The 26,761-nt window shown below is 38.9% G+C and overlaps 1 protein-coding gene across 3 annotated transcripts in view; it reads left to right on the forward strand.

Moving 5' to 3' along the window:
- Positions 1-24,798, forward strand: part of thsd7ba (thrombospondin, type I, domain containing 7Ba) — a 202,403-nt gene extending 177,605 nt beyond the window's left edge. For 2 of the 3 annotated variants that reach the window (XM_035950501.2, XM_055015531.1), the window contains 11 exons: positions 8,537-8,681; positions 9,851-9,966; positions 10,871-10,988; positions 12,692-12,837; positions 13,573-13,741; positions 17,714-17,887; positions 19,672-19,767; positions 20,908-20,990; positions 21,632-21,827; positions 22,173-22,260; positions 22,555-24,798. In XM_035950501.2, coding sequence (XP_035806394.2) covers positions 8,537-8,681; positions 9,851-9,966; positions 10,871-10,988; positions 12,692-12,837; positions 13,573-13,741; positions 17,714-17,887; positions 19,672-19,767; positions 20,908-20,990; positions 21,632-21,827; positions 22,173-22,260; positions 22,555-22,636 — 1,413 coding nt within the window. In that variant the 3' untranslated portion in view covers positions 22,637-24,798. The remainder of the gene's footprint in view (positions 1-8,536; positions 8,682-9,850; positions 9,967-10,870; positions 10,989-12,691; positions 12,838-13,572; positions 13,742-17,713; positions 17,888-19,671; positions 19,768-20,907; positions 20,991-21,631; positions 21,828-22,172; positions 22,261-22,554) is intronic. The other variant, XM_055015530.1, reaches the window with a different exon arrangement.
- Positions 24,799-26,761: the final 1,963 nt, after the last annotated feature.

The raw sequence follows: 26,761 nt of genomic DNA on the forward strand, positions 1-26,761 counted from the left end.
GCCCTTTGTGGCACAAAGGCAAGATTTAAGGTGGAAAAATTTACTTTTGCATTGTCAGTCAAATACAGCAGGATACCCCAGCGGCAACAGAAGCAATAGAGTTATTGTAAAAGAAATTAAGTGTTAGGATGACAAGGTTGACTTGGGGTGTGATGGACTCAGGGAGGTATTGATTTGCCATACAGAACTTGCTTGGAAATGCTTGTAGTATTTTCCACACATAAAAGGCTTAATGTTTAGTCAGGTAGAGTTTAATCTGAAGGACTGTTCTATGTGTTTAACCATTTTTTTCCACACTTACCTGCCCTGTGGCTTCCCTATAGCACCATCAACTGCATTTACAAAGAGCAAAATCTTTCTTTTGGTTTTTACACTGATATTTTCGTGTCACTCAGTCATATGATGGTAAAATTATTTTTGTTTGTAAAATCTTCATATTGATTTCCACTCAAGATTTCCATCACAAAAGCACGCCATGGTATGCTTAAACTACAAACAACCCTCAATCTATTTTTTACCTCACTGAAATCTTTTTTTTTTCCATGTACTTAGCAGTCAGGCATTTTCTTAAAAACAAGATAAATATTGTGGATGAGCAGCAATTACAACTTGTGGGTTCAATGACATCTCACAAACATTTTTATTAGATTGTTTTCACTTAAGGATGACACAGTGTTGCTAAATGCTGTTCAGTATTTGCTTTGGTAAAAGAAGAAGTGAGTCTCACCTTGAATTGGCTTATTTATTTATTTAATTCCCACTGTAGGAGCCCAAATGCGGCTTTTTCATAAAATGTAAGCGGCAGTTTGTTTGTTTTTTTTGAGGGAATTAAAAGAAATATCATTATTTACAGTATTTACAGGTTGTAGGGTAAACAGCCTCTACAAGGAACCATTATCATACTGCAGTGAAAATGTAGAAATTGTGTAGCAGAAATGTAGTATCACACAGGAACAGCAAATAATAATAAGACGTAGCATACTAGCCTCGCAAGGCTGTGCCAAACAAGAGAATGTGTAAAATGTGTAGTCTCAAGCGGCTGCACCACATGTGTAGAAGCCACATTTTGTGATTAAAATTGCAGTCGTTTATCAGGGACACCACTCAGATCCTTAAATTAGAATATTTTAAGAATATTTCTGGTTGAATCATCATACATTCATGAAATCTACAACTTGTGTTGATCACAAATTTGACTAAATCCATGATCATTTGGTTAGGAGAGTTGGATGTACAATTTCTGTGCCGTAAATAAAAAATTCAGGCTTCCAAACCCACCGTCGTAGGTATTTTTATGGATAACATTTGTATACATAAATTGTTGAAGTAAAGAAGACATTGTGAGAAGGAGGTGAATCCTTTGAGGGACTGGTGACCTGTCCATGGTGAACCCTGCATTTGCCTTAAATCAGCTGGGTTAAACTGCAGTCCCCCCGCAACCCTACAGAGGATACAGCTGTGTATAGATAATAGATGGATGGATGAATATACAGACATTACAGTTTCATTAAATAGTGAACAATGCCCATCACATTTGTCTGAAAGCACCACAACCCAGGATGTTGAGTGATTATGTTTCTTTACTTGGCCAGCAGGAGCTATGGCCAACAGTGACTGAAGTGGAAAGCAAGGAAAAACACAATTTCCAACGCATAACTTGCTCTAACTCTAATTGAGTTGAGTCTTCTGTTGTCATACTTATTTTTGTGGTGGATCACACAAAAACACAAATCTTAAACTAGAACATTTCCAAAGAAATTTTGAATGTGTCAGTGCTGGTTGATTTATTCTGTTAAAATCATACATTTGGTATAATTTATATAAGTGTATTTTATTTTGAAAAGTCAGTATATTTTACAATCCCTGATCAGCTACATTTCATGTCTCTGAGCTTTTACTTGGAAAGTGTGGCGTACTTCACAAAATCCTGTCACTCCCTGCAAATACCATTGTTTATTGTGGGCTGTAGAATTTAGACCTTTTTTTCCCCGAAAAAATATAAATTTAACACCAGGTCAGTTTGCCTTTATCTGTCAGAGATGTTTTGTTGTTGTAAAAGAGAATCACAGTCAGATCTGCTTATAGACTCAACAACCTTCATCATCATCATCACCACCTCATGTTTAACTGTGCTCATCTGAACTCATTTTAAATCACATTTAAAGCTTAATAATATGAAAGTGGACATTGTTATCCAGTTAAAGTGAAACTGTTTTGTTCAAGCTATTTATGCATTAAATTCAGTTATATACTTAAACATCTGTTGGTTACTTTCATCCATTCTCACTCTATTTTTGAATGTATTATTATTCCATTTCAGTTTGTCAACTTTTATGTGCAGGTTCAACTTGTAGCCAAACTTCCAGGTAGCTTTTTCCACCATGTATTTAGTTTTTCACCATTACTTGTCTATTTTAATAATTGTGTACTCCCATTATTTCACTCAGTTCTTCTATTAAACTGTAATTTCAGGTTTTTCACATGAGCACAGTTGATGTTTCCATGTACCTCCTGGCTACTGCAGGAGTTTCCTCTGGTTGGGAATCACTGCTCTGAACAACAGGCCTGTTTTTTCTTGTTGACTTGTAGCAATAATGCACATATTCTGAGGTATCGTTTGCAGTTTAATAAAGCAAACAATATATTTGCAACATGCAAAAAGTGAGTAAAATAAAATCAATGAAATAAAACAATGTAAAAAGTAAAATAACAAAGTAAAATAACAAAGTAAAATAACAAAGTAAAATAACAAAGTAAAACAAATGTAACTGTCACAGCCTGGAGGTGATGAGCGCTGATGGAGAACAGCTGCAGCTCATCCAATCACCTCCAGCATAAAGCCAGTCTCCCCACACGGACTGAATGTGGGTTTCTGCTGCTTGTCACAGACAACAGTGCATGACACAGTCTGCTCTGGTCGACTCGGCCTCGTCTCTCAGAGAGAACCTGCCGGTAGTTAGTTCAGTTGGTTGGCACTGTTAGTTTTGTTGAGGGTTTTTTGGTGAATAAACCCTGTATGATCATCCTGTCTGCCTGCTGTCCACTCTGTGCTGTTCTCATTTGGAGTTCTAAACTCCACACGTACTGTGACAGTTACAATTAAAATAACAATGCAAAACAAATGTAACAATTAAAATAGCAATGTAAAAATAATACAACAAAATGAAGTAAAACTAATGTAAAAAAACAAAACAAAGTAAAAGTAATAAAACAACAAAAGGAAGTAAAACCAATGTAACAAGTAAAATAACAAAGTAAAACTAAACAATTAATGTAACAAAGTAAAAGTAATCAAAGTAATATGAATAAAATAAAAGAATAAAATCAGTCCTCCACAGAGGGACGCCAGCAGCAGCAGAGAGTTGTCCTGATTCTGCTGAAGAAACGTTGGAACCTCTTCAGCAGCTTTACAGGACGACCAGAGCAGACAGAGACTGTGGAGTTGGTTTCTGTTGCTCCATCAGAAGACCAGCAAACTGAATCTTCATCACTTGAACCAAGATCCAGTAAAAATGAAGACTTGAACGCTGAGTCTTCATCGTTGAGACTGCTAACAGATGTCAAGGAGTCGGAGGTGTAAGAGTCCCAGGACACTCTGTCAGACTTGTCTGCACAACAGTCTTCACAGGAGTCGGATGGTTTGACTTCAACAGATGACCTGGTGGCTGGAGTGCTGTGAGGAAACTCAATGTCTGACTCCAGATCAGGTTCCTCCACTGGACAGAGGCTTGTCTGTGTCTGGGAGGGGGTCATGCTGGATGAAGGATGAAAAACACATTTGTGAAGCAGTCAGTCAACTACTAAAGACATCAGTTCATCATTTGTTCTGTACTAGTGTGAACATGACAGTCACTTACTCGTCTCTGCTGTCAGAGAGCTCGGTCAGGTGGCTCCTTGTGGAGAATGGCTGCCTCAGAGGTTTAAAAGGGGAGAGTCTCTGTTCCCCATCAGGATGCAGCATATTTTTAAGGACATCCTCCACGGCCACTCTGACCTCGCATTGAGCAGTGTCTCCTTTTGGATACATCTGGATTTGGAAACAGAGTAAGACCAACTGATGAGCTCTCACCTCTCAGAGACTGATTAATATCTGCTACTGATTCAGTTCATCCTCAAACAACACAGCAAAAAGTACCTACATTGACCAGGTCAGCCAGAGAGCTGGGCAGCTCTGAGACGCTGTTGCATTCCTCTGCTCTCAGGTTTGCTGCTGCGTAGTCGTCTGGCATCTGAAGGACCAAAACATATATGACAACTGTTTAGAAGAGTTCTGATGACATATTGTGATGGAGCAGTCAAAAACCTGAGCAGGGAAATATGATGAAAAGGAGTCCAAAGATCTACCTCTTGCTCAGCGTGCACAATGAAATCAATGCCCTTGAAGAGCACCTTCACAGCTGCTGTCCCTGTATTTAGTAAAACAGCAGAAATTAAAAAGAGATCTCAGATCAGTTAAATGTGAAAATCAACACTGGCATCAAGTAACAAATACTGATAAGGTTTATAGCAGAATTTTCTAAAAATGATCTTTTGCTGTTCTCAAAGCTTGGACAGAATGTGACACAGAGCTGCTTTGTCTTGTGCTGCATTTAAGGAACAATTTTACTGTTAGATTTTCAGTTTTATCCACTTTGTTGTCAGAGCAGATACATTGACTTTGTCAAGTGGTGAGTTGGTCTTACCTGATGCCTCTGAGGAATCTGAGCTTGACCAGGATGACATGTTGGTCAAAGTTCTCTATTTGTTTCTCTATGGGTAGAAACTGAACTGTCAAAGTTGTTTTGTCAAGTGTTGCTCTTGTTCAGTTGTCTCTAAAGTGTCCTTCAGTCTTTCAGTGCTGGTGGTGAAATGATCACTGATCCATCAGAGATGTGCTTCTATGCTGCAAATTCTTGCGACATCATAATGTCATTTAGAACTCACTGTGTTCCATTGTATTGCTTGAAAAAACACAGCAGTTAAAATCAGTGAATTCAGCTCCTGATAATGTGAAGAAAAATGTTTCCTTGTACATCTGTAGTTTTACAATATCTACAGAAGAATTACAGTCAAAGCAGCACACAGTCCACAACAGTTGCTGTGTGTGTTCAGTTTTATTGTTTTTCAAACACATGTCTGTGAACATAGTGGAAAACAAAATGTCCTTCCTCCTGGACCTCAGTGCAGTATAGGACAGACATTTAAAGAAAACAAATGCAACAAACAACATACCTGAGTTCATCCTTAAATGCAGATTTAGGGTAGTTAGTCACCCACCACTGTATAATATCCTGTAATTTATTTATTTCACTTAATTAGTGACTCATCTCCTCATTAGTCCTCAAACTATTTGTCATTCACAATGTTCTGGTGTCAAAATGCTGAACATGACACAAGCGTCTTCCTTTCATCTAACAAGTGCATGTTACAAGCTTCATGACATGTTTTTTGTTGTTCTTTGTTATTTTTCATCATGACATACTAGATGACCATTAGAAACTATAAGTTCTTCACAAATCCTCCCTTTATTCTACCTCTGACTACATCAAACACCTTTTGGGCATCTCTGCTAATCAGGGCTGATTCTGTCTCATTCTCATGTTGGATTATATGTGATGTTCTTTTAAAGTCAGACTGTGTTTCTCAGCATTACTTTTTCTGCTTCCCATTGTGTGGCTAGAGAAGACAGTTAGGTTCAAATTCCACGTCAGCAAACTGTTGTGCAGCAAACATTAAATATCAGTCGCTGAAAAACGTTTTTATCAGCATGTGAGAAAACCTCCACTGTATTTTATCCATTTCATGGAATCATTTATTAACTATCAGTTTATGAAATTGTTGGAAGTTTTCATCCCTACAAGCTCAGCTTCCCCTAATCTCTTGCAGAGTATTATCAAAAATATTAGTTGTACAAATATTAAACTGATTTTTTAGCTTTTTTTTTCATTTTACCAACCTGCAATATCAAATAACCAATGAGTTGCCCAGTAGACCAAGAATAGGGACACAGAGTTTAAATTGAGTGTGGGTGAGTCAAAAAGCTTTGAGAAAAAAGTGTCTGTAGTTGGGCCTTAGTAAACCATCATGATATTTTTATGAATTTACAGCCACACTGAAATCACTTTGAAATCAACAAATTTTTCAGTAATAAAAATAGTCTTTTGTTTCAGCCACATAGCACTAAAGGATTTTTTTTGTGTGTGTGCAAATTTAGCCATTCGGATTCAACACAGAAAACATTTTTCACCTATTAGTGAAAATAGTCTCACACAGAAGCACCATAAAAATAATATGTAGCGTAAATAGGCTCATGCAAGGAACTCTAATGTAACAAAAATGTGTAGCAGAAATGTAGTCTCACACGGGAGGAAAAAATAAGATGTGGCACAACAGCCAAGCACAGCTCCAGCAAATAACAGAATATGTAAAATGTGAAACCTCACTAGGAACCACACCTTGTGATTAAAATTGCACTCGTTTATCAAGGACACAACTCAGATATTTAAATTAGGCCATCTGAGAGACTTTTGTCAACAATATTTCAGGTTGAATCATCATAAATTTATCACATCTACTGTATTTATCATTCTCATAAACAAAAGTTGTGAACTCTGATTTCATTGACCTCCAATTCCCAAAAAAGAAATACACGGTTGAACTGATGATAATTGTACACAAATATTCATGAACTAATACTACAAACAAACAATAGACGACAATGACAAAACAACAACAGACATTGAATAAATGAATGAATGAATGAATGCAGATAAACAACCTAATTAACTGTGATCATCACCAAAAATGGTAGAAAGGTGATGAATTCAGAACCACTTTGGAATTGGAAGCCATTTCTAATTTGTAAATTCACCCGTTTAGCAGAAGGAAAATGATGCTTGCGTAGCCTTTGTAGGAGGGAAGATGTGAAACTGTGATGATCTGCAGGATGAGTTGGTTCAGGAACGCAGAGATAAGGAGGCCTTTGAGTTGCAAAATAGTGCCAAAGTAAAAACACTAAGAGTCGAAACTCATAATTATGAAGAAAACCTTCACTGTTGCATTATTAAAGTCAACTTTATGTAAAACATAGACAAAGCTCAACTTAAACTGTAGAAAAAGATCTTTAACAAGTTCAACATCAGCAGTCAGAGGCCAAATACCTTTAGAACTTAATTTGAGGTGATTTCTGAAACATACAAATCTAATAGTTAAATATCTATGATGATCACAGACCAAAAATAAACGTGATTAAAACGACATCAAAGATAATATGTTTATCTCATATGGTTCCTGAGATAATAACAGATTTAAACATGCATACAAATGTGGAATTTCACAATACAGGAAAGTAAATTCTACTATAACTTAAGAACACAACTATATACATTAAATAATAAGGAAAAATAGGACTTGAGAATCATATATACTTAGAATAAAAAGTCTCTGAATATTTTGTGGCTGTGACAGAGAGAAAAAGGGGGATGCTTCATCAGATTCAATGTGTTGTTCTTCGATATTGGTCCTGATCAGCCTGGTGTCACAGATGGAGTCCAGATGTTGGGATCATCACTCCTGTGATGCTAACTTTCTGATTTAAATCAGTTAATTGCGGTACAGAAAGTGTTAAGGAGACAGAATGGTCAGGAGGTCACAGTGAAGGATGCATTCTCCAGAGGTGTGGTTATTCTCATAGTTGACACTTCATGACCCTTATCAGATTCAGGTGGAGGCTCCAAGAGGACTGTGAGTGGTCCTGTTGAAGTGAACATCCCATATGAAGATGTTCCATTTGGATGTGAGTTTTTATTTAGGCGTCTTCTGAAATAGTTTCCTACCAAATTTACAGCTGTGTGAAGAGGTCTCTGGGTTCTCCGTGTTTTGCTCTGGAATGTTCTGCTCCTCAGTCCGCTACATAGGTTTATTTATTACAGCTGAAGATTCAAGGTTAAGAGTAACATTTACAATGATTTTATAATGCTAATCGAAATTTTCTTTATTGTGACAACTATTTGACTCTTTGCTTCTAAAATGTATGTAAATAATCCTTTTTATAGAACTTCTGTAAAACCTGAGAACAGATAACTGTGATTGTTGCTCCCTAGTAAATGCATACAGCCCATATTTGCTTTTGCTTTTAGAGTCAGACAAAAGGAGAGTGGAGTTCTGCACTTCTTTTACTTTCCAATCTCCTTTTTTCTTGACAAATTCTCATTCGAATTTGCCCAGCGATTTTGTAACCTTGAAATAGACAACTGTTTTCCTGCAACATGCGTTGAAGCAAGCATTTCACCTTTGCTCAGCGGGAGTTGTTAGAGTGTCGGCCAAGAATTCATTTATTGGAAACCTGCTCTTAAGTCTAACTTTATGCTGCCAGAATGATTATGCAATGCATGCTAATTCAATCATTATGTTTTACTCTGCAGGTCATAAATGTAAATTCAGGAGAAAGCTTAGAATTTCTTCTGCTAAAGAATTCATCGACTCCACCTGGGTTCATCCCATGAATCTTGTTTCAGAGACTAAACCTTTCTATTCCGGTGCTGTCGTTGTTGTCCAGCAGTGTGACCAAGGAACAGCAAGGAACAGAAGCAGACATATCCTCCGCCTCCCCGCCTCAGATAATGCAGCCTGTCCAGAACTGGTCCAGTCAGAGCCCTGTGTCCTCAACAGTACCTGCTTCACCTACGAGTACAGAGTCTCGGGTAGGACGATCTATACATCATGCCTGAGCTGAGACAGTTATTTACTTCCAGAGGGAAAGTAGCAACTCTCTGCTGCACTCTTTGTACATCTATCAGAGGCCTCTGATACAGTCGACCACATCTTGTTAAATAAGCCATTTTGTGTGGGTTTTGACATTTCTGCTTACAGCTGGTTCAGATTGTCTGTCTGACAAAGTAATTAGTCCCAGTGCTTACTGTGTTTCCTATATACATAAACAGTATAATGTGTTGGTCATTTTATGCTGATCTTGTGTGACATCAGCCCCGCTGGAAAAAAGGCAATCTCCAGATTACAGGTTGCTTTTGATGATCCTCATGTTTAATTTAAAATGTGTTGTGAAAGAACCGCACCAGTTATGTTCTCAATCCTGTCTCTGCTGTAAATGAGAGGTTCTTGATGCAGCATTATAATACTTCGGAATCTGGTTCAACATCAGATTGTCCTACAGAACTTGCTCATGTATTTAAAATTATTATTGGATTCCTTTATCAAAACAGAGCTTGATTCTTTTTTGAAAATTCAAGAATAAGATTAAGCAAACCACCATACTGTCCACACAGGATTATGGAAACATGTTTGTATGCTCATTTTGCTGTGAGTACCCTTAAACCACTGGACCCTGTCTACCACAGAGCCTTTCATTTCATTAATGCCAGCTGCTATCATTCCCACCTCTGTGAGCTCCTTATACCAACTCTGAATTGGGGTTAGATTGGCTTCCTGTTTTTTATGCCTTCCTTGTGGAATGAGCTGCAACACAGCTTTAAGCTTCGAGACCCTCATTCCCCCTGAAAGACTCTAAAGCTTTACCAGCCTAATTTTCTGTGTAATATTCGTAACGGTTTCAGTCGGTGTTGTTGTTGGTGTGTGTGTCTGTGATCTTTTTGATTTGTCTGTTTGCTGTGAGGTCTGTCTTGCAAAAGCAATCTTGATTTCACAGAGATTTCCTGAATAAATAAACTGAGCAACTATTCAAGCGAGCAGAGATTAAAAACATGTAAGTTTACGTGGTCGGGTGCAGGAGGGATTAGTGTGCAAAATGTTGCTGCTGTTGTAGAACAGAACAGCCACTGATTTTGTTGGTATCAGCATATAAGCTGGTCTGACAGTGAGACTAATGCAGATATGTCAATGTGTGTGTGTGTAGGCTGGAGTACATGCCAGCTGAGTGGAAATGCCATCTGTGGTCAGGGTACACGGCTGCGTCTCCTGGACTGTGTTCGCAGCGATGGCAAGATGATGGAGGTGCACAAATGTGAGAAGGTAATTACTATGTGAAGAATTAAAGACCTTTAATTACACAAAAGCTCCTACATGTTGATATTGACAGCACGCATATATATAAGTTCTTATATATTTTGATGTTCAAAAATACGGTGATTTACTCTGGGCTACTTTCAAAACAGACAACACCACAACAATTTCTGTTCAAAAATGGACAGCTGTATTGTTTTCATGAATCGCGGGAGTGCACCAAATCACGGAGATCCCCCTAGGAGGAAACACTGCAAGATTGTGCAAGTTTTATTTATTTATTTTTTCTAAACAAGAAGTATTGATGGATAATGCAGTGCTCCGGCTGCCGTTTTGTTCCCATAGCTTATACATTATTAAGAGCCCGGTTGCCCAATTTGTTTAAGTGAAAATGTTGCATCTAATCTCTTGGTAACTTCACTGAGCCACCAAGCCAAACAGAGTCTAATGCTATTGCTCTGTCTCAGTTGTGCAACGACAAAAAATGGTCCTAAAGATGCTGTGAGTTACTATAAATTCAATAACAGTGGTAGCTGTAGCATGTTTCACTTTTGTGTTCCAAGCTGAATATTAGTCTTGTTTCACAATCTGCAGTTAACCTCAGGTGTTTCTGGAATCATATTACACTGCTGAGTGAAGGGAGTTTAATAGAATTAATGTTGTGGTGAAGCTACCTCTATGCTAAGTATAGTGTACATTAACAATATGAATTGTGCTTGAATATGAGGATATATAACTACAGCTCAATGACATTTGAAAGCGTCATTAATGCTAATATTGTTCAGCTGGAGCCTCTCCACTGTCCTGAAATGAACTGCAGCCTATTTAAAATATGGAAATGTGGGCGCTCCCTCTGTTGTTAGTGGAAATAATTAGCTAGCCCTCCTCTCATCTCTGCTCTTGTTTTCTACAGTTTGATTTAATCAACAAGTCGAGGCAGTCGGAGAGTTGCGCGGTTGACTGTCCTGTCAGCTGTATGCTCTCTGACTGGTCGCCGTGGGCAGAATGCTCACACACCTGTGGGAGCCAAGGTAAGCAATCGGAACAAACAAACTTAACTTAAACTGTTGGGAGCACCAACCTGATGATGAACAGACACACAGTGGACCACATATACAGCACCTCATTATTCCATCTACTCAGGCATTCTCCAAGATGTTCAATTGTGCATGAATACATTTAAATGCATTAAAATATTTACGAGTATGTGTAATCCAAAGCCTTATTATACAGGGAATCTGTGTGCTGGGTTTTTTTCAATAATGTATATGTTAATATTCCTACTTCATTATAGTAATGTATGAATATATGAAGATGGCTTTTTTTTTAAATTGACATGAGCAACTGTCTTTATAAGGTTATATTTTGAGGATAGCAGGTTCAGTTAAACTGAATACAACCATACAGCTCACCTTCATGGGCGCCATTAAAGATTCAGTGCTCCTAAATAAAATATACACCCTAACTCTATATGTTTGCAAAATGTAGTTAGTAATCACCAACCTGTGGCTCGAGCGGCATCACTCTGAGAAAGTCACGTCATAACCTCATGCAATATACAAAAGTTAATGATTTAACCTGGATGCATGCATTGCTTCGTCGGCTTCTCAAAGCCAATCTCCCAAAGAGAAAGCTTGTTATTCTGTTAATTAGAGAGACTCAACACTGCCTTCTTATGTTCATTAATTTTAATTTGTCGTCGCCTGTCTGTCTTCTCTCAGTTAACCCCTCGTTCCAATAAGCTCACACTTACACAGGCTTTCAACTGGGGATTTAAATGGAGGACCCCCTCTCTCTCCCTCCTTCTCCCTTTCTCTGTGTCCCTGCGCTCACAGCTCTGCCTCTGTTACTGTGACTTTCTCTGCCACACTCAGTTCATTCTCACATATTGTGAAACACATCTGTCTGCCTTGATAAGGGATTTGTGTCGTATCTGTGTCAGACGACGCAAAGATCTTGTTTTGTCAGGATGCCATGGGAGCATTAATGTTTTTGGTTTGATTTTTGAGATGGCAGAGCTGAGTGTCCTTTTTGCTTTGTCTGCCCGGGGCTCACAGAGCTCAGGATCTCCCCCTGGCGCAACACACACATGTGCACACACTTAACTTCTGCCATCTGGATGGTTAGTGGAGGCCATGCCCAGGCACTGAACCTCACAATACCCAGACACTAAGCTGCTCTACACCATACCAAACCCACTCTGTGGCCACTTCTTCTCACTGTTGCCATTTACCAAACTTTTCCCTTCACACATTATTAATGGCTCAGTTGTACAAAGCACTTCTGTAGGAAACTGCCAGATCTGGGCATTAAGTGGCACAGTGACACAGATGTGTTGCCCTGTTCTGCGAATTCCTCTTTGTCATGAGGAATATATTTCACGCATTAAAGAGAAGGCGCAACCTCTTTTTCACTTCTAAATAAATGATCATCATTCATTCCAGCTACACTTTTTATTAAGTGTTATTTTATGGGGCCTTATGTTTGTGCAGTGATGCATTTGTGTCTCTTGCTCTGTCTCGCATGCACTTTGAGTGTATGAATCCCGCAGTGTTTTTATTCTGCTTTAGCAATTTGCCATGTTAAAAGTAGCTCTGCAAAATGACACTGTTGTGGAGTTTCACACGCATGCAGGCAAAAAGGGTATTTAGTTTCAAAATCTTGCTGCTTGCAAAAGTGCTCCGGTCTGATTTATCGTTTCTCATAATGGTGTGTCGGCCTTGATGTCATGTAGGTCAGTCTGAGCGCAGCCGGAGAATCCTGCAGGAGGCTCATGAGGAGGGTCGTCCCTGTCCCAACCAGCTCACCCAGACTAAACCGTGTCCCATAAGGCCTTGCTATATGTGGGTGCTGAGCGACTGGTCTACATGCACTGTAGAGGTATGAACTGCAGTCAGATTCTCATTCCAGTTTTCTGCCTTCATGTGATGTCAATATGCATTCACCAAGGTTTTCAGTTTCAACAGCAGTAATAAAATGCTTTCATTATTTTCTCAGCATCACATTTGTCTAATATGCACGGTGTGGAATGATGTTACACTGTGCTGCCACTTTTTGTAGAGGTACCCTGTGGAGTTTTTGACCGCTCCGAAGCAAAGCTTTTATGAGTGAGTCCACAGTTTGTTTGCACATGTGCTTGCTCACAAATAAGCGTGTGTGCCAATAGCTTCACATTTTTTAATGACCTACAAGGTACAGTAACACACTAAGAAACATATAAATGTGCCAGGAAAAAACAGCTTGGATACTGAAAAACACCAGTTTTGTCTAACGAATTGGAAGAGCAGATGTTTTGTGAGGAAGGAAAAGTATTCAACGTGTTTGTTAGAGAGGCACGGTGCCTGAGGCATATTGGTAAAATGTGCACACATAGCCACACAATGTATTTAGTTGTAGCCAATTTCTCAAAGATTGAAGACAACAATTAGATGTAATATTTTTATACAGTTTTTGGGATTGTCATCTAGCTGACCATACTCACTATACAGACTCACTGGTCCATATGGTCAACAATAGCCAACAGAAATACTTACGTTAAAAAGGAAATCTGTAAAGTTGCGGTTAGGAAGCCTTTTCAGATCCTTACAAACATCATGTTTGTCTGTGTGTGTGCAGGGTGCAGAGTGTGGTGAAGGGTTTCGGAGTAGGAAGCTGTCATGTGTCGTCCACTGGGGTCACTGGCATGGGTCTCCTCCTCAGCCGGTGGAGGAGGAGCTTTGTGGAGACATACAGAGACAGAATGTCCAACAGGAGATGGAGCAGCCCTGCTTCGTCCCCTGTCCAGGTAAAACCACACTCAAACATTGGATAAACGTACTTCCTTTTCAAATGTACTGACGTTCCCGTATAAAGTCTTACTATGAAACTGCGTGACTACACAGTACATCCATCCATAGCTGTTTAGTTCTGTAGAGGGTTGCAGGTCTAATAATTTTAATACATGTATTCGTTTGGTTTTTCACAAATAGAGCAAAACTACATGATAGTGTAATCATTGTAGATTCATAACACCAATAGTTACTTAGCCTGACTTACTACATAATCAATAATCTTGTTTTTAAATACAAACTCATTTGCCACAGTCTGCCAATACATTTTCCCTTCTTCCAATTGGTTGACATTTTCAGCAGCTAAATAATTGCCAAATCAATAAAACTCATCGATTAACTAATGACCCCTGTAGCTCTACATTATCTAGTATGACTTGTCCAATAACAAGCAAGAAAACATACAGTTTTTGCTCGTATCACAAAAAGAGAAGAATTTTAAAATTTTCACTAATACAGAATCTGACAGCATCAAGTCAGTCCTGAGTAACTAAAAGAGAGACAGATTTTACCATCAGTTGCTTGAAAGCACTGTTGATTTTTTTTTTTACACCGCATTATGTAACAACCCACAAATAAAGTGTGAAAAATCATCTTGTGCTAATTGAAACAATTAATAGATCGCACTGCTGAGAGCAATCGCTCTGTTTATCACCGCCGTACAATCAATGCCAATGCCTATTTTGCAAGTTTGCAAGTGTAAAGGGAATGATTTTCCAATAGCAAACATCAGAATGAAGCTAGTTTAAAGTAACAACAGCTTTAATTCTGTTTACTGTTCATTATAAAATCAGTACATGGAAACAACTCAAGATAACAAAACTAAATTATGCTGTTCTGTTTGTTCTAGTTTGCTCTTGTTTTCACTGTTTTATTACAATGATGAATTTAAAATAGCGATTTTTACAAGCACATCATTGTGGTCTGCTATGGCAGTAGCTCCAGTGAGCTCCAAGTAAAAGACTGAAAACATGAGGCTGTATAAAAGCAGTGAATTGCTTGGGTTACTGGGTGTCCCTCTACCAGCCAAAACAGCCACTGATGTCATGAACCTCATCATTTCAGTTCAGCCCTGAGATCCACTGACCTACCAACAAATAATATGTTTTCCTCAAGCTTCCAGACAGAAATCTGAAACGAAATACCAAAAAAATCCGTCATCTTACATTTTTTCTAATCCTTCAAATACAGATACTTTGTGAAGAAGCTTATTTAACAAGCAAGCAACACACGCCTCAACTTAAAATATTATGCTTCAAATATTATATTTCAGTGTCATGAAAGCTCATTATTTTGTAGAAAAAGTATGCAAGTAGCAAACATGCGGTACTGAAACACACTGAAAATGCAAAGCTTTAGTTCATTTTGCATTTCAAGCCCTGAATAATGTTCCTGCTTTGTGTCTTTCTGTAATTTCTAACATCACTATAATCTCTTAAAATGACACTACACCGTCTTGGTCTGTTGCAAACAATGCTTTTATGTCTTGTGACTTTATTGAACTAGGTCAAATTTCTAAGATTAATTCATAAATTATGTTCTGTTTTTGCTTCTGAAGAGAATAGAGTCGTCACAGGTGCATCACTACATATTCCTATGTAAACTGCAGCTTTAAATTGCCTACTGTAATTATTCATGTGAATCAGAAGCTTTTTTCACTGAGATTTAATGTAAAACTTGAACGACGGTTGTTGCAAGTGTATATGCTTAAATCTATCTGACAATGTGAGCTGATATACTGTACAGCTTATGAGGAGAGGGTCCAGAACAACTTCTTTCTCCCTGCAATTCTAGCAGTGTTGCTGCATTCACTATACTGCAGTTTGCGATACTCATCAAAACCACACTGAAGCACTTTTCTGTGATGGATAATGATAAAAGAGTACCAGTGCTAGCTGAATGCTGTCTGTAGCCAGCAAAAACTAAAAATAAGACATGAAATTGGTGCAACTTGGATGGCTCTGCAACTGTGGAAAACAGAAAATAGATTTACTGTAACTTTGTTTATCTGCAGACCACATTTCCAAAGGAGTGGACAGTCAACAAAGTGATGCCCAAATTCAGCCTTGATCGAGCTCTTCCAATTTACTGGCTCAATTTTATTTTATTAAGTTGAGACTGCGTAAACTAAAGAAAATGGAACTTTTGGACATTTTGGACTCAAATTAAACTGGCAAAGGGTGGTTTCATTTGATTATTTTCATGATTAAATTAAAGGATAGGCAGCATTATTTTTGCATCACTGGGCCAAAATTTCACAATAGCCTTTTTCAACATATTGTAGTTCAAGTAGCCTGAAAGGAAACTAGACTTTTCAGCGCCTTCTCTTGCGTCTGTTTTCAGGAATTCAGGATTTGGAAAATCTAGTTCGCGAAAGGCAATTTTAGCCAATCACAGGTCTTTTCACCTACAGCAAGTGAGATAGGAGGTAGCATATGCTTATCTGGTGGGAGGGGCTTAGAACACAGATGTAGGAGATATAGGAGAGCTATTATTTTGTGTCATTTTCCTAATTCCTGACATGACATAAACCATTACCATGATTTTTATTGAATCTGTGCACAGTGACAGTGTCAAACCTATCATTATAAAAAAAAATCATTATAGCAACAAGAAATCAGCATATCACAGCTAACTGACATCCCATGATGATAACTGATGTCATTTTTTTCTTCTTTTATTTAGCACATTTTTTAGGCCACACTGAATGTAGAATTTGCCGTAAGTGAGGGAGCTGCTGGCCAGCTGACAGCTACAACCTGCTTCACTTGTCACTGTCAGCCTTTTCACACTGAAAATCTATAATGAAGCTTTACTGTCCTTAGGCACATGTCAGTTGCATGAGCAGCATAGTATACATCCGATTTTTTTGTCATATTTGCACGAGAGACATTCATTATCATCTGATAAAAAGCCTGCTCAGATCTCCTTTTCCGTGGCTATTGCCATGTTAAGCTTTTGTTAGCGTTTGCTGTGAAGAGACAGGATCTTGCAGCGCTTGCTTTTGTTCATCCGTCTCTCGCTCTCCTCTGATCCTCTCCTTGATTCATCACTCCAACCGCCTTTGCTGTGAGTCTTGGCTCAGGATCAGCAGTGTTTGATGGCGGGAGCAGATGTGTGTATTTGTGTTGCGCGTTCATGTGGTTGCTGATGTGAAGGTTGCAGGCGTGGTGGAAGGGCCAGGGGAGGTGTCGTCCACACGCAATGCATGTGTGTTGTTGTCTGCTGTATATTGCGGCTTTTGCCACGGCATGTTTCCACAGATGTAGCAGCATGGGAGAGGAGCTGATAGAGTGCATCCATATAAAGATGAAAAATAATGAGATGCTTCAGTCCACAGACAGTCACTAATGGGCGTTCAGGGCAGAGAATCAGAGGGTTGTTCTGGCTCAGGAGCTGTGGCTGCAGGTGATATTATCACCACATGATAACCCTATCAAGGATTACAAAGGGTATTGCTGTTTGACATTCAAGGAAGCAAGTGTTCATATGTTATTTGTTGACTCACAGAGTACATCAACAAGCTTTTGTCCACTGAAAATATTTCCCAAAGTAAACCAAATGAATTTTTCCTCTCCTCCGAGACATGTTTCGGTAGTAGGTGTTGAGTTTACAGTCTGGCTTAGTGTTATAGCTTGTATTGTATAATTTATAACTCTGGTTGGTCTATTACTTCTGAATACCCACTGGGCTGTCTGAGTAATTTGTTTGTGCATTTGGTACATTATCAGCCGCAGATGTGTGCTGAAGTTGTTTTCGATCTCTTTTAAATGTTCCAGGAGCTAGCAGGGGAGCCAATAAAATGATCCCTGAAATAGTGCTGGCAAGCTGAATATAAACCACCCTCAAGTATCTGAAAAGAAAGTCTGACAGTGTTATTGACCAAGCTGTGCTCTCAGTGATGTTTTTCTGCCTCCTTTTGCCCCCAGGAGACTGCCATTTGACTGAGTGGTCAACTTGGAGCTCTTGCCAGCTGACCTGCCTGGAGGGGCGGAGCTTTGAGACCACTGGTCGCCAAGCGCGCTCCAGAGCTGTGATCATTCAGGTCATGGAGAATCAGGGCAGCTGCCCACATCAAGTCTTTGAGACGCAGCCTTGTAAAGGTATTGAGAAGAAAATGTATGTGTCAGCCTTACCTGCGGCATAGTCAGTATTTTTATATCAGCAATACACCATATCAAAATGTTTGTTTGCTTGTGACAAACTCACAGATTATTATCTCTCAACTTCATATTTTGGCTTTTCTTTGACCCTCAACTTTACTGTTCTAGTACACTCTCACTTTAATAGAGTCATTTCCAGCCACAGCAGGCTGCTGTTTTCAGCACAAAAAAAGCTCTAATAAACGAGCTGCACACTACCCACTCAGCACCAAACAGCAGACAAACTTGGCATTTACTGTGGCAGCTAAAGAACCAAAGCTACACATAGAGGAGTACTATTTATCAGGTGTCTATGACTTGACTCCAAATTAACACTCATGTTACTCCATAGCTGCTGGATGCTGTCAAAACATCATATCAGCTTTTAAAAGGCGAGAATACTTCAGTATCACATAACAACTTGTTTCTGCTGCAAATAGAATCAGTTAATGCATACTTAAAGAATTGAAGCGCTAGTTTGAAGTTGACCTTTATTGACTCTGTAAATTAACAAAACAGTGAGGGCCAAGATTAACATCATCTGAAAATCGCATACTTGGAAGGTCATCATTTGCTTTTAGATTAGCTTCATTTCTGCTTGCTCTGCACAGTGTCTCTATTGGAATTCTGATCACTGGACATTCAAGAACAAAAGTTTCTTATCCTCAAGATGGAATCAATATAGTGGAAATGACTGTCTGATAAACGTTCAAAAAACTTTAGATCTACTCATGAGGGCCACAAAAAGATTTTCATTTCATCCTGCTGTCCTCGAAACCATATTCCAGTGTTTATCAGTGTGCATCGAGGCACTGTTACCTTGGAAAGTCATGGGAGAGTAGTGTACGTGCTGTGACAGACAACTCATCACACAGTGGCACAACCCAGTACAGACGTTACGGACTGAAGGCTTCTTTGGGATTTCACCAAATATAAACAGTTTGGAGGTAAAAAGGGCGAAAAGGTGATATTACAAATGCGTTCTAAGTAGCTAGTTCTGTTGTAAATGCCAGTTTTGTGATTGTAATTGCAAAGTTACATTAAACCCTGTCACAAGTGGGTTAACACTTGGAAAATTACGAATACAATGAAGAGACTATCATTAAAGGGTCAGCATTTGAACCAGAGAAAGGCCAGACCACTTATCCAATTTTGGTGAAACATGGAGGTTGACACATTTGACTGATTACTGACCTACCAAAGAGACACATGGATATTTCACAGGAGACTGTGTGTTTATTGTCTCTGAATCTATATTGGGTTTATGTATTCACTGCTAACTATTTCTTCATGTTCATCTTTAAGTCAGCTGTTGGAGAATATGAGATGAAATTGGTCGGAGGTGTATGAAAGATGGCTTTAGGGGGAGGATGAGCCTGATTTTCTTGTATTAAAGAAAATCTAGCCAAACTGGAATTAAGAGCACAATAGCAAATAGAAGAAAAACAGAATCTAAATTTAAGTTACACACATAGCTACAAAACTGTACCACATTAAAATAAATACCAAGTCCTGTATGTGATACATGTAGTTTTATAAGCAGCTAATTTATAAGGGAAAAAAGAGCGCAGGCATAAGATCAAATAGTTGGGGGCTGATTAGGAATATGAAGGTATACCATAAAATATGAAGTAGCAAGGCAGGCAGAAGAACTGATTAATGTCCATAGGAGTCTGAAGACAGGTGTGGATGTCCATCACAAACTGCTAATGAGCATCGTCTCTGCCTCTCTGTCAATGCTACAGGAGGAAAATGCCACAGTTACCAGTGGAGGACAGGAGGATGGAGCAACAACGAGAGAGCAGTGTGGTGTCAGCGCTCAGATGGTGTCAATGTCACAGGTGAACAATTGCAGTGTCTTCTGTGTGCCGTTCAACAGGCCCCACAGATCCACTCATGGGAACATACGCAGAATCAAACCTAATGGAGGCTGCAGCTGGAAGTGCCCCACTTTTGTTTTATGTTCCCCTGTGCTAAACTGAATCAGCGTGAACAGCGAAGCCCTTTCATTTTTTTTTAGTTCAGTCTGAAACACACGGATATGTGCTACAATATCAGATAATATGATCGCTCAGAAAGACATTCGTAAGCGTTGCCATGACAGTAAGTGAATCTTCTTTCATTCATCTGAGAAAGCTCTCACCCCGGCAATTTTGGGAGAGGTGATTGTAGCAGGTGTTTAGAAATACGTTTAGAACAGATTCCATAGTTAGTTCAGGAGTTAATAGGAAACAGACGTGGAGAGACCGAAGAGGGGAGGATACAAAAATGGATGTGATGCCCTTTCAATATATGATCTGCGGATTGTGTCCTTTAACAGACATGAAAAAGCTACTTTACCTCCCAAAAGAAATCAGATGGTATTAGTTCAAATTGTGCATTACAACCTGCAGTGTGTTCATATGTTTCCATCTCTCGCACATGTTTCACACATATGCCAACGCATTCACACACAAGGAATGCCTTAGTATTGTGTTTTAGTTGAATTTAACACCTTATTTGATCTGCCTATCCTCAGAGCAGCCTCCATTGATTTCTCTTCTCCCTCTTAACATAAGTAATCAATAAGCCAGACTGAGCTGGGAGGCTTTCAATCCATATAAATATAATCATGCATTTGTATTTGTGGGAAGTAAAGCAGGCGTAGAGAAAGAGAAGAAAGGTAATAGTGCTGTGGGAATGAAAGCTTTAGGCAAGCTTGATGTGCTGTAAATAGTGGGTGGATGTGATCTTATCGCTGTAAGGAAGTGTTTCTGGCAAATATGAGCCCCGGAGGAATAACCTCCTTCTGCAGAGAAGGCAAGAACCCTAGGCATTACTCTTTGATATTTTGACATGCAATTTTCCATGTTGGAATTAAAATGTTCGCGAATTGATCAGGGACCCTGATAGGCAATGAGCCCATTAATCAGGTGTGACAGTACATTAATTTACTGATCAATGGGTAGAGGAACAGAAATAAGAACATGTCTTTTTTCCAGGAGGGTGTTTCGCACAAAAAAGGCCTACAACACTCAGACACTGCCATCCGCCGTGCACAAAACCATTCTCACACTGCACACCGGTAAGATCATTGTGCTTTGATCAAGTGGCTGTGATCTCTGTAATTCTCTGTGGTTTTTTTTGTGTTTTTTTTTTTTTTTTGCTGTTTTCTGCTTCCACCACATTCTAGGTGGAGAGCTAAATGGATTTTGACACATGACATTTTTAATTTTGCAGAACAGGCCATTAGAGGATAATCAGATTAATACCAATGAATATGGCTCCGTGACAGTTAGGAACTACACCTATGAGGTGGGGGTGGAGGCGGTGAGCACACGAGCAGCATGAAAATGACAAATAACAGCCTGAACTTGAAGTTTTACTGCCCCTTAGAGTGCCCCCATGTAACTGCACTTGGAAATGCAAAGCTGTGAAATAAAGAGTGTGCTGCATTTGCTTCCTGTGTGCCTGTTTTTAGCCTGACTGGGGGCACTTTTCTTTTCAGCCTTTAAATGTGGAAGGTGGCACAATCTACCCCCTGAAGGGCACAGTTTACGGAAAAATCAACATGTGTTAAGTCTTGTGAATGAGCGGAGCGGAGTGAAGCGAAACAATCCAGATTCTCGGCAGACTGTTTTGTACGAATGGGAGAAAGCAGCAACTGAAGTCCCCCTTTGCTGACTGTAAATGATGTTCCACTGGCTTTGCTTCCCCCTCTTGTAGAGTGGAGTGTGTGGGTGTGAGAAGGGTTACACTGAAGTGATGACCACGCACGGCTTCTTGGACTACTGCACCAGAACCCCGGGGGTGGACAACAACAAGAAGGCTGATGTGAAAACTAACTCTGGAAGATTAAAACCCGGGCCGTCTCAGGCCAAAGATCTCTTCAACGAGTGGACCTTACGACCTGTTGGCCCAGGTACTGAAATGGAAATCATCTGTGCAGCTCAACCAGTATGCCTGAGATTGTTCCTGCCTTTGAACCTGCCTTTGTAGGTCGTGGATCACTGGGCCGGGGCAGGAATTCATTGGAGATCAGTGTTTTTACAGGGCTCATCATTCTGTGCTGTAAAGAAAAAAAAGTCCTCAATGGACCGTAAAACTGCCAAGAAAGTCTAGTCAATCCTTTGGTGTTTGTCTGTTTGTTTGATAAGAGAATAGATCTGTTTTTTTATCCTGAGATGTGAGGAAAAAGTTCAGACAAGTAATGCAGGCATACATACATTTAAAACTTTGTATTAAAAACTGCTTTTTGATTGCACAGATGGAAGAGTAAAGCTGTGGGTTTATGCCGTGACTGCCGTCGGATTCATCTTAATACTCTTCATTATTGCATTATCATTCCTGGTCTGGTATGTGCTATATTGCTCTCCTAAGAGATTCCTCGCTGTGCACAATTTCAAAAAACAAAAGCTCCATTCTAGGTCACACACATTTTATATGAGAACAGAATGAACAAAGCAAATTTCTTTCCTTGAACAGAATCCTGTCAAGTATGAGTTATATTCCTCACAATATTTTGTCTGCTGTGTGCTACTGTTATCAGATAATGGAATTCTTTGTAAAGACTGAAATCAAGTTGGGCTGACTTGTGCTACTAAGCCACTCTTAGACTCTTAGCTCTTGTCTGTGTTATTCTTTTTCAGTAAGCCATCCAAAACCACTAAGGCATCTCCTCCACCACAGAAGCCCTTGACCTTGGCCTATGATGGTGACATGGATATGTAACCAGGCTGCTATACCTCACAAGGACACGCTTGGCCTCGGACCGACTCCTGACTGCGTTCAGGTTGTTAGCGAGCACATCCGTCACATACCACTGACTGCTGACCTGTTTGAGTGGGTGCTGGATGTTGCAAACAATTGAACAAACAGACAAATAGCATGTGATCTGCTGCTGAAGGGTAATGTAGCCTAGAATTTTGGCTATAGCCAACTCTCCTCCTGATAGAAGAGGAACCAAAGCTGATCAAATGAGACACGAACCTCTAGTTTTTTTTCAGCTGCTTGCAACATGAACACACAGTTGAAGCACTGTTTGCAATTCACAGATAAAGAAGACTCCCAAACAGTGAAGACAAAGTGACTCCACAAGTGTTGATTTTGTTTGGACGTTGTTTTCTTTTTTATGTGTCAAGAATCGACGGGACCACCTGGCTTTCTGTCTCACAATTGTGTCGTAAAGGACACTGAATATCAATCATGATATTCAAAGGGCCTGCGATGGAACACTTTGTCTCATCGGCGCTGGATCTTTGTGAAAGGAAATGTCACAAGCCTTTTGGGTAAACTAAGCAGCCTTTTTTTGAATTTCTGAGAATAAACAAGATGGTCTATGCACTACGTTAGTGCTCATTCAGTTTTGATTTTCCTTTCAAATGACTTTTCTAGTGTTATAATTGTAATGCAAGTTTTTGCTGTCAGACTGTGTTTTGTTGATGATGCCATATGTTGTGTATATGTGGAAACCAAAAGCAAGCTTGCCTTGAGTTTTACAATACAATGATGCAGTAATGTCTCCTCCCTAATGCTCATAAGACACTCGGCCACTGAGGACAAACTGAAGTAATTTCCACTAAAAATATAATTTCCACAAAAAATATAATTTCCACTAAAAAAAATGGCAGACTATTTTGGTAACAAGTGCAGTCTAGAATCACAGAAAACAACATACACAGACCTTTAATGCAAATCAAATTAAATACCAGCATGATAATGATCATACCTCGTACACACACTGTCAGTAAATGCAAAACAATAAAAAGCACTGATCACCAAAACGCATAGGAGGATAGAAAGGAAAAATTATCCACTGGATCACACACAGTGTCTTTAATAGAGCAAAAAATGCTTTATGCTTTTGTCACAAGGATGCCATTCTCCATTCATGTTGTTTAACCACAACTTTTTTCTTACTTGATATTAAATACAAGGTCAGCTGGCACAGAGCAAAGCAGACTAGTTCTGAGAGTATTGTGTTCTTTTCTTGGTGTTTTTTCATGATTGCACCATGAATACAGGGCTCAAAATATGAAAGATTGCAAATACCAAATATTTGTGAGCACATATTCATTATTTGGGCTTCTTCCTATCTGAATTCCTCTGTATTTGTTTCTTTTACTCAGCCCCAAGGTTTTTTTACCATCATATTTTCACTTAGAGTGCAAGGCACCAACAATTTTTATTACCAGAGCATTAATCCAAAGCATCACTGTAGATTCTTCACTTTTGATTTACCTTACCAAGCATCATTCAGACATGGATCCTTCAGTGCATTATTCATACAACCCAGTGGAGAATTAGGTTCCTAATATTTGGTGATGTGGGCACTGACCCAGGTTTGTGCTGTTTCTCATTCTGCCTCCACAAACGAAGATTTGGTCTTGAGCTATCTGACCTTCTTCTGAATGTATTTTACCAGTAACTCTATAATCCTTACAGCTGTGCAAATATGGTTGTTACATGTTGCAATGACTGTATTTCAACGGCTGACTGTATGTAGGCATGCTTGATCCATTTTGGCAGAAAGTGCTCCAAGTGGCCTTGCAAAGATTCTATTTAACAAGTTGCCAAACATTTTAGAGTAGTTTCATTGAGGCAGTATTTCTAATATTTGGCCAACCAAGGGACATATGGTTAATGTTAAAGCCCAATTATGAAATGACTTTCTCTTTTTCGATAACTCAAAATTTCTTCAGTTCTGGTCACATTTGTAAAAACAATTACAGCCAAATTTTGACCAGACAAGAGTACTCGGTTGGGTTTTGTCCCAGAAATCTAAAAATATGTTCACCCATTGTTTACAGTACCATGCTATTTGTGTTACTATTGTGTGTACATGGAGAGCTGGACAAAAATGCAAATAAATTGTGGAATCATGTGAAAACAAAGCACTGTGTTCTGTCGTCTTTTTTTTTCTTCTTTTTCTGCTCACACTTGGAGAAATGCTTTTTTTCCGAGAGATGCTCTAGTCCTGCTGTGATCTTCATCGGCTCCTTGACTTTCAAGTCCTGAAAATTGTAATTACTGATACAGCCTCTGAGGCAAAACCCAGAATAGATAAGCAGTTGATAAGATTTATCATGCCCTTCAGTCAGATTCCCTGTGTGATAGTCCCAGGATGCTTGCAGGTTGCGAGGGAAACTGTTTAAATCTTTTGTCTCATCTAATTCATTTATTTAAGACTGTCACTTTTGTTTAAGAGAGGGCTGAATTCAAATGCTTGTGTCATGGCCATCTGATCCATTGCAAAGATGTGGGCTGATCTTGTCATGTTCAATTCATCTCATTTTAGCAGCTTTCAAGACATATTTGCAGGTTTTAGTGAAGATATGTGAACAGACTGGCGATGGCAGTGTCTCATTTTGATTCATTTAATTTATCTATTATAAGAAGGCGGGATCATTGTAATAAGGCACGGTACGCTGTAGTTTGTCAGCGCAGTGAGAGCCTGATGAATATTTAGTGGGAACAATGCATAACCTTTTAAAATAATGAATGTTTATTATCATTTATTACTAATTCATCATGTGTTCATCTACACCCCTTCAGAGTGATGCTCTTGCAAATTTCATGACTCTGCTGGTGATGTTCGGTCTTTGCAAAAATGAATCCGCTAATGTATTCTCCTGAAAAAAATCTCAGATTTTTACGGTTGTAATTATGGAGTTTAGACTTTATGTGATGGTAATCTCTGAGGGACAAGGTGAAAACAACAGAAAGAGAAGGAAGCTACTCACTCAGCAGTGAACAGCTGGAATAGAGCCTGGATAATCAGTTGCATGTCACTGATGGATTACAGACTTCTGGATCCTTTGGACTCTCCTGCCTTCAGGACACTCACACAAACGTTTAAATACATCAAGAGTTAATTGTAAACGACTACCTTGTAGCCTTCAAAAAGAATACCCATTGACATTACTAACTTAATATGTCAGTTTAAGGGTGGTTTTATGGTTTGGAAGCGCTCAGAAACACTCGACTGAGTTGTTTACTGTCTAACTAAACTACTATAAAGGAAGAGTTTGGTTAGAGCCATTTTAACCCTTTGATGCACAACATGGGTCAAAATTGATCCATATTCAGTGGAAAATGGGTATCTCTTGTCTCGTGTTGTGCATTAAAGGGTTAAATGTGTTTTAATGGGTCAGTATTTTCACTTATTCTGTAAAGTAATTCAACTTGATGATTGGGCAGAAAGTTTGCACAAATACTCAGCACTCATGAATTTGATTTATAATCATGCTGATTGTTCCAACTCTCGTTACACTACCAGTCAAAAGTTTGGACACACGGTCTCATTCAGTGTTTTTTTTTTTTTTTTTTTTTTTGGAACTTTATTTATGAATTTTGGCAGCGTGTGAAATTAGATCAATACAAAATGCAAAATGTTTACAGCTGCACATTTTCAGTCCCCAACATTTAAGACAGGTACACGAACAAATATGTAAAAATATAACATCATAAAAAACATGGTACAAACAGAAACTCATTCAGTGGTTTTTATTTAATTATTTTCTAGATTGTAGATTAATACTGAAGACATCAAAACTATAAAAGAATACATATGGAATTATGTTGTAAACAAAAAAGCATTAATTTTCAGTATTAATCTACAATCTAGAAAATCATATAAATAAATAAATAAAAAGAATTTAATAACAATCCAGACTTTTGACTGGTACTGTAAGTGTTAAACTGACGATACAGTTTTATGTTTCAGCAGTTAAACTGAGAAATTAAAAGGAATCATAATAACTTTTGTGATCGTCAAGCTTTTTATTTCACATCATCATCACGTTAACATTTTATTTCGTCCAATATTTTGATTGATGTCTAAACATCTGCAAAGCT

This window comes from Amphiprion ocellaris, chromosome 11 (assembly GCF_022539595.1).
Source record: "Amphiprion ocellaris isolate individual 3 ecotype Okinawa chromosome 11, ASM2253959v1, whole genome shotgun sequence".
Classification (NCBI taxonomy): Eukaryota; Metazoa; Chordata; class Actinopteri; family Pomacentridae; genus Amphiprion; species Amphiprion ocellaris.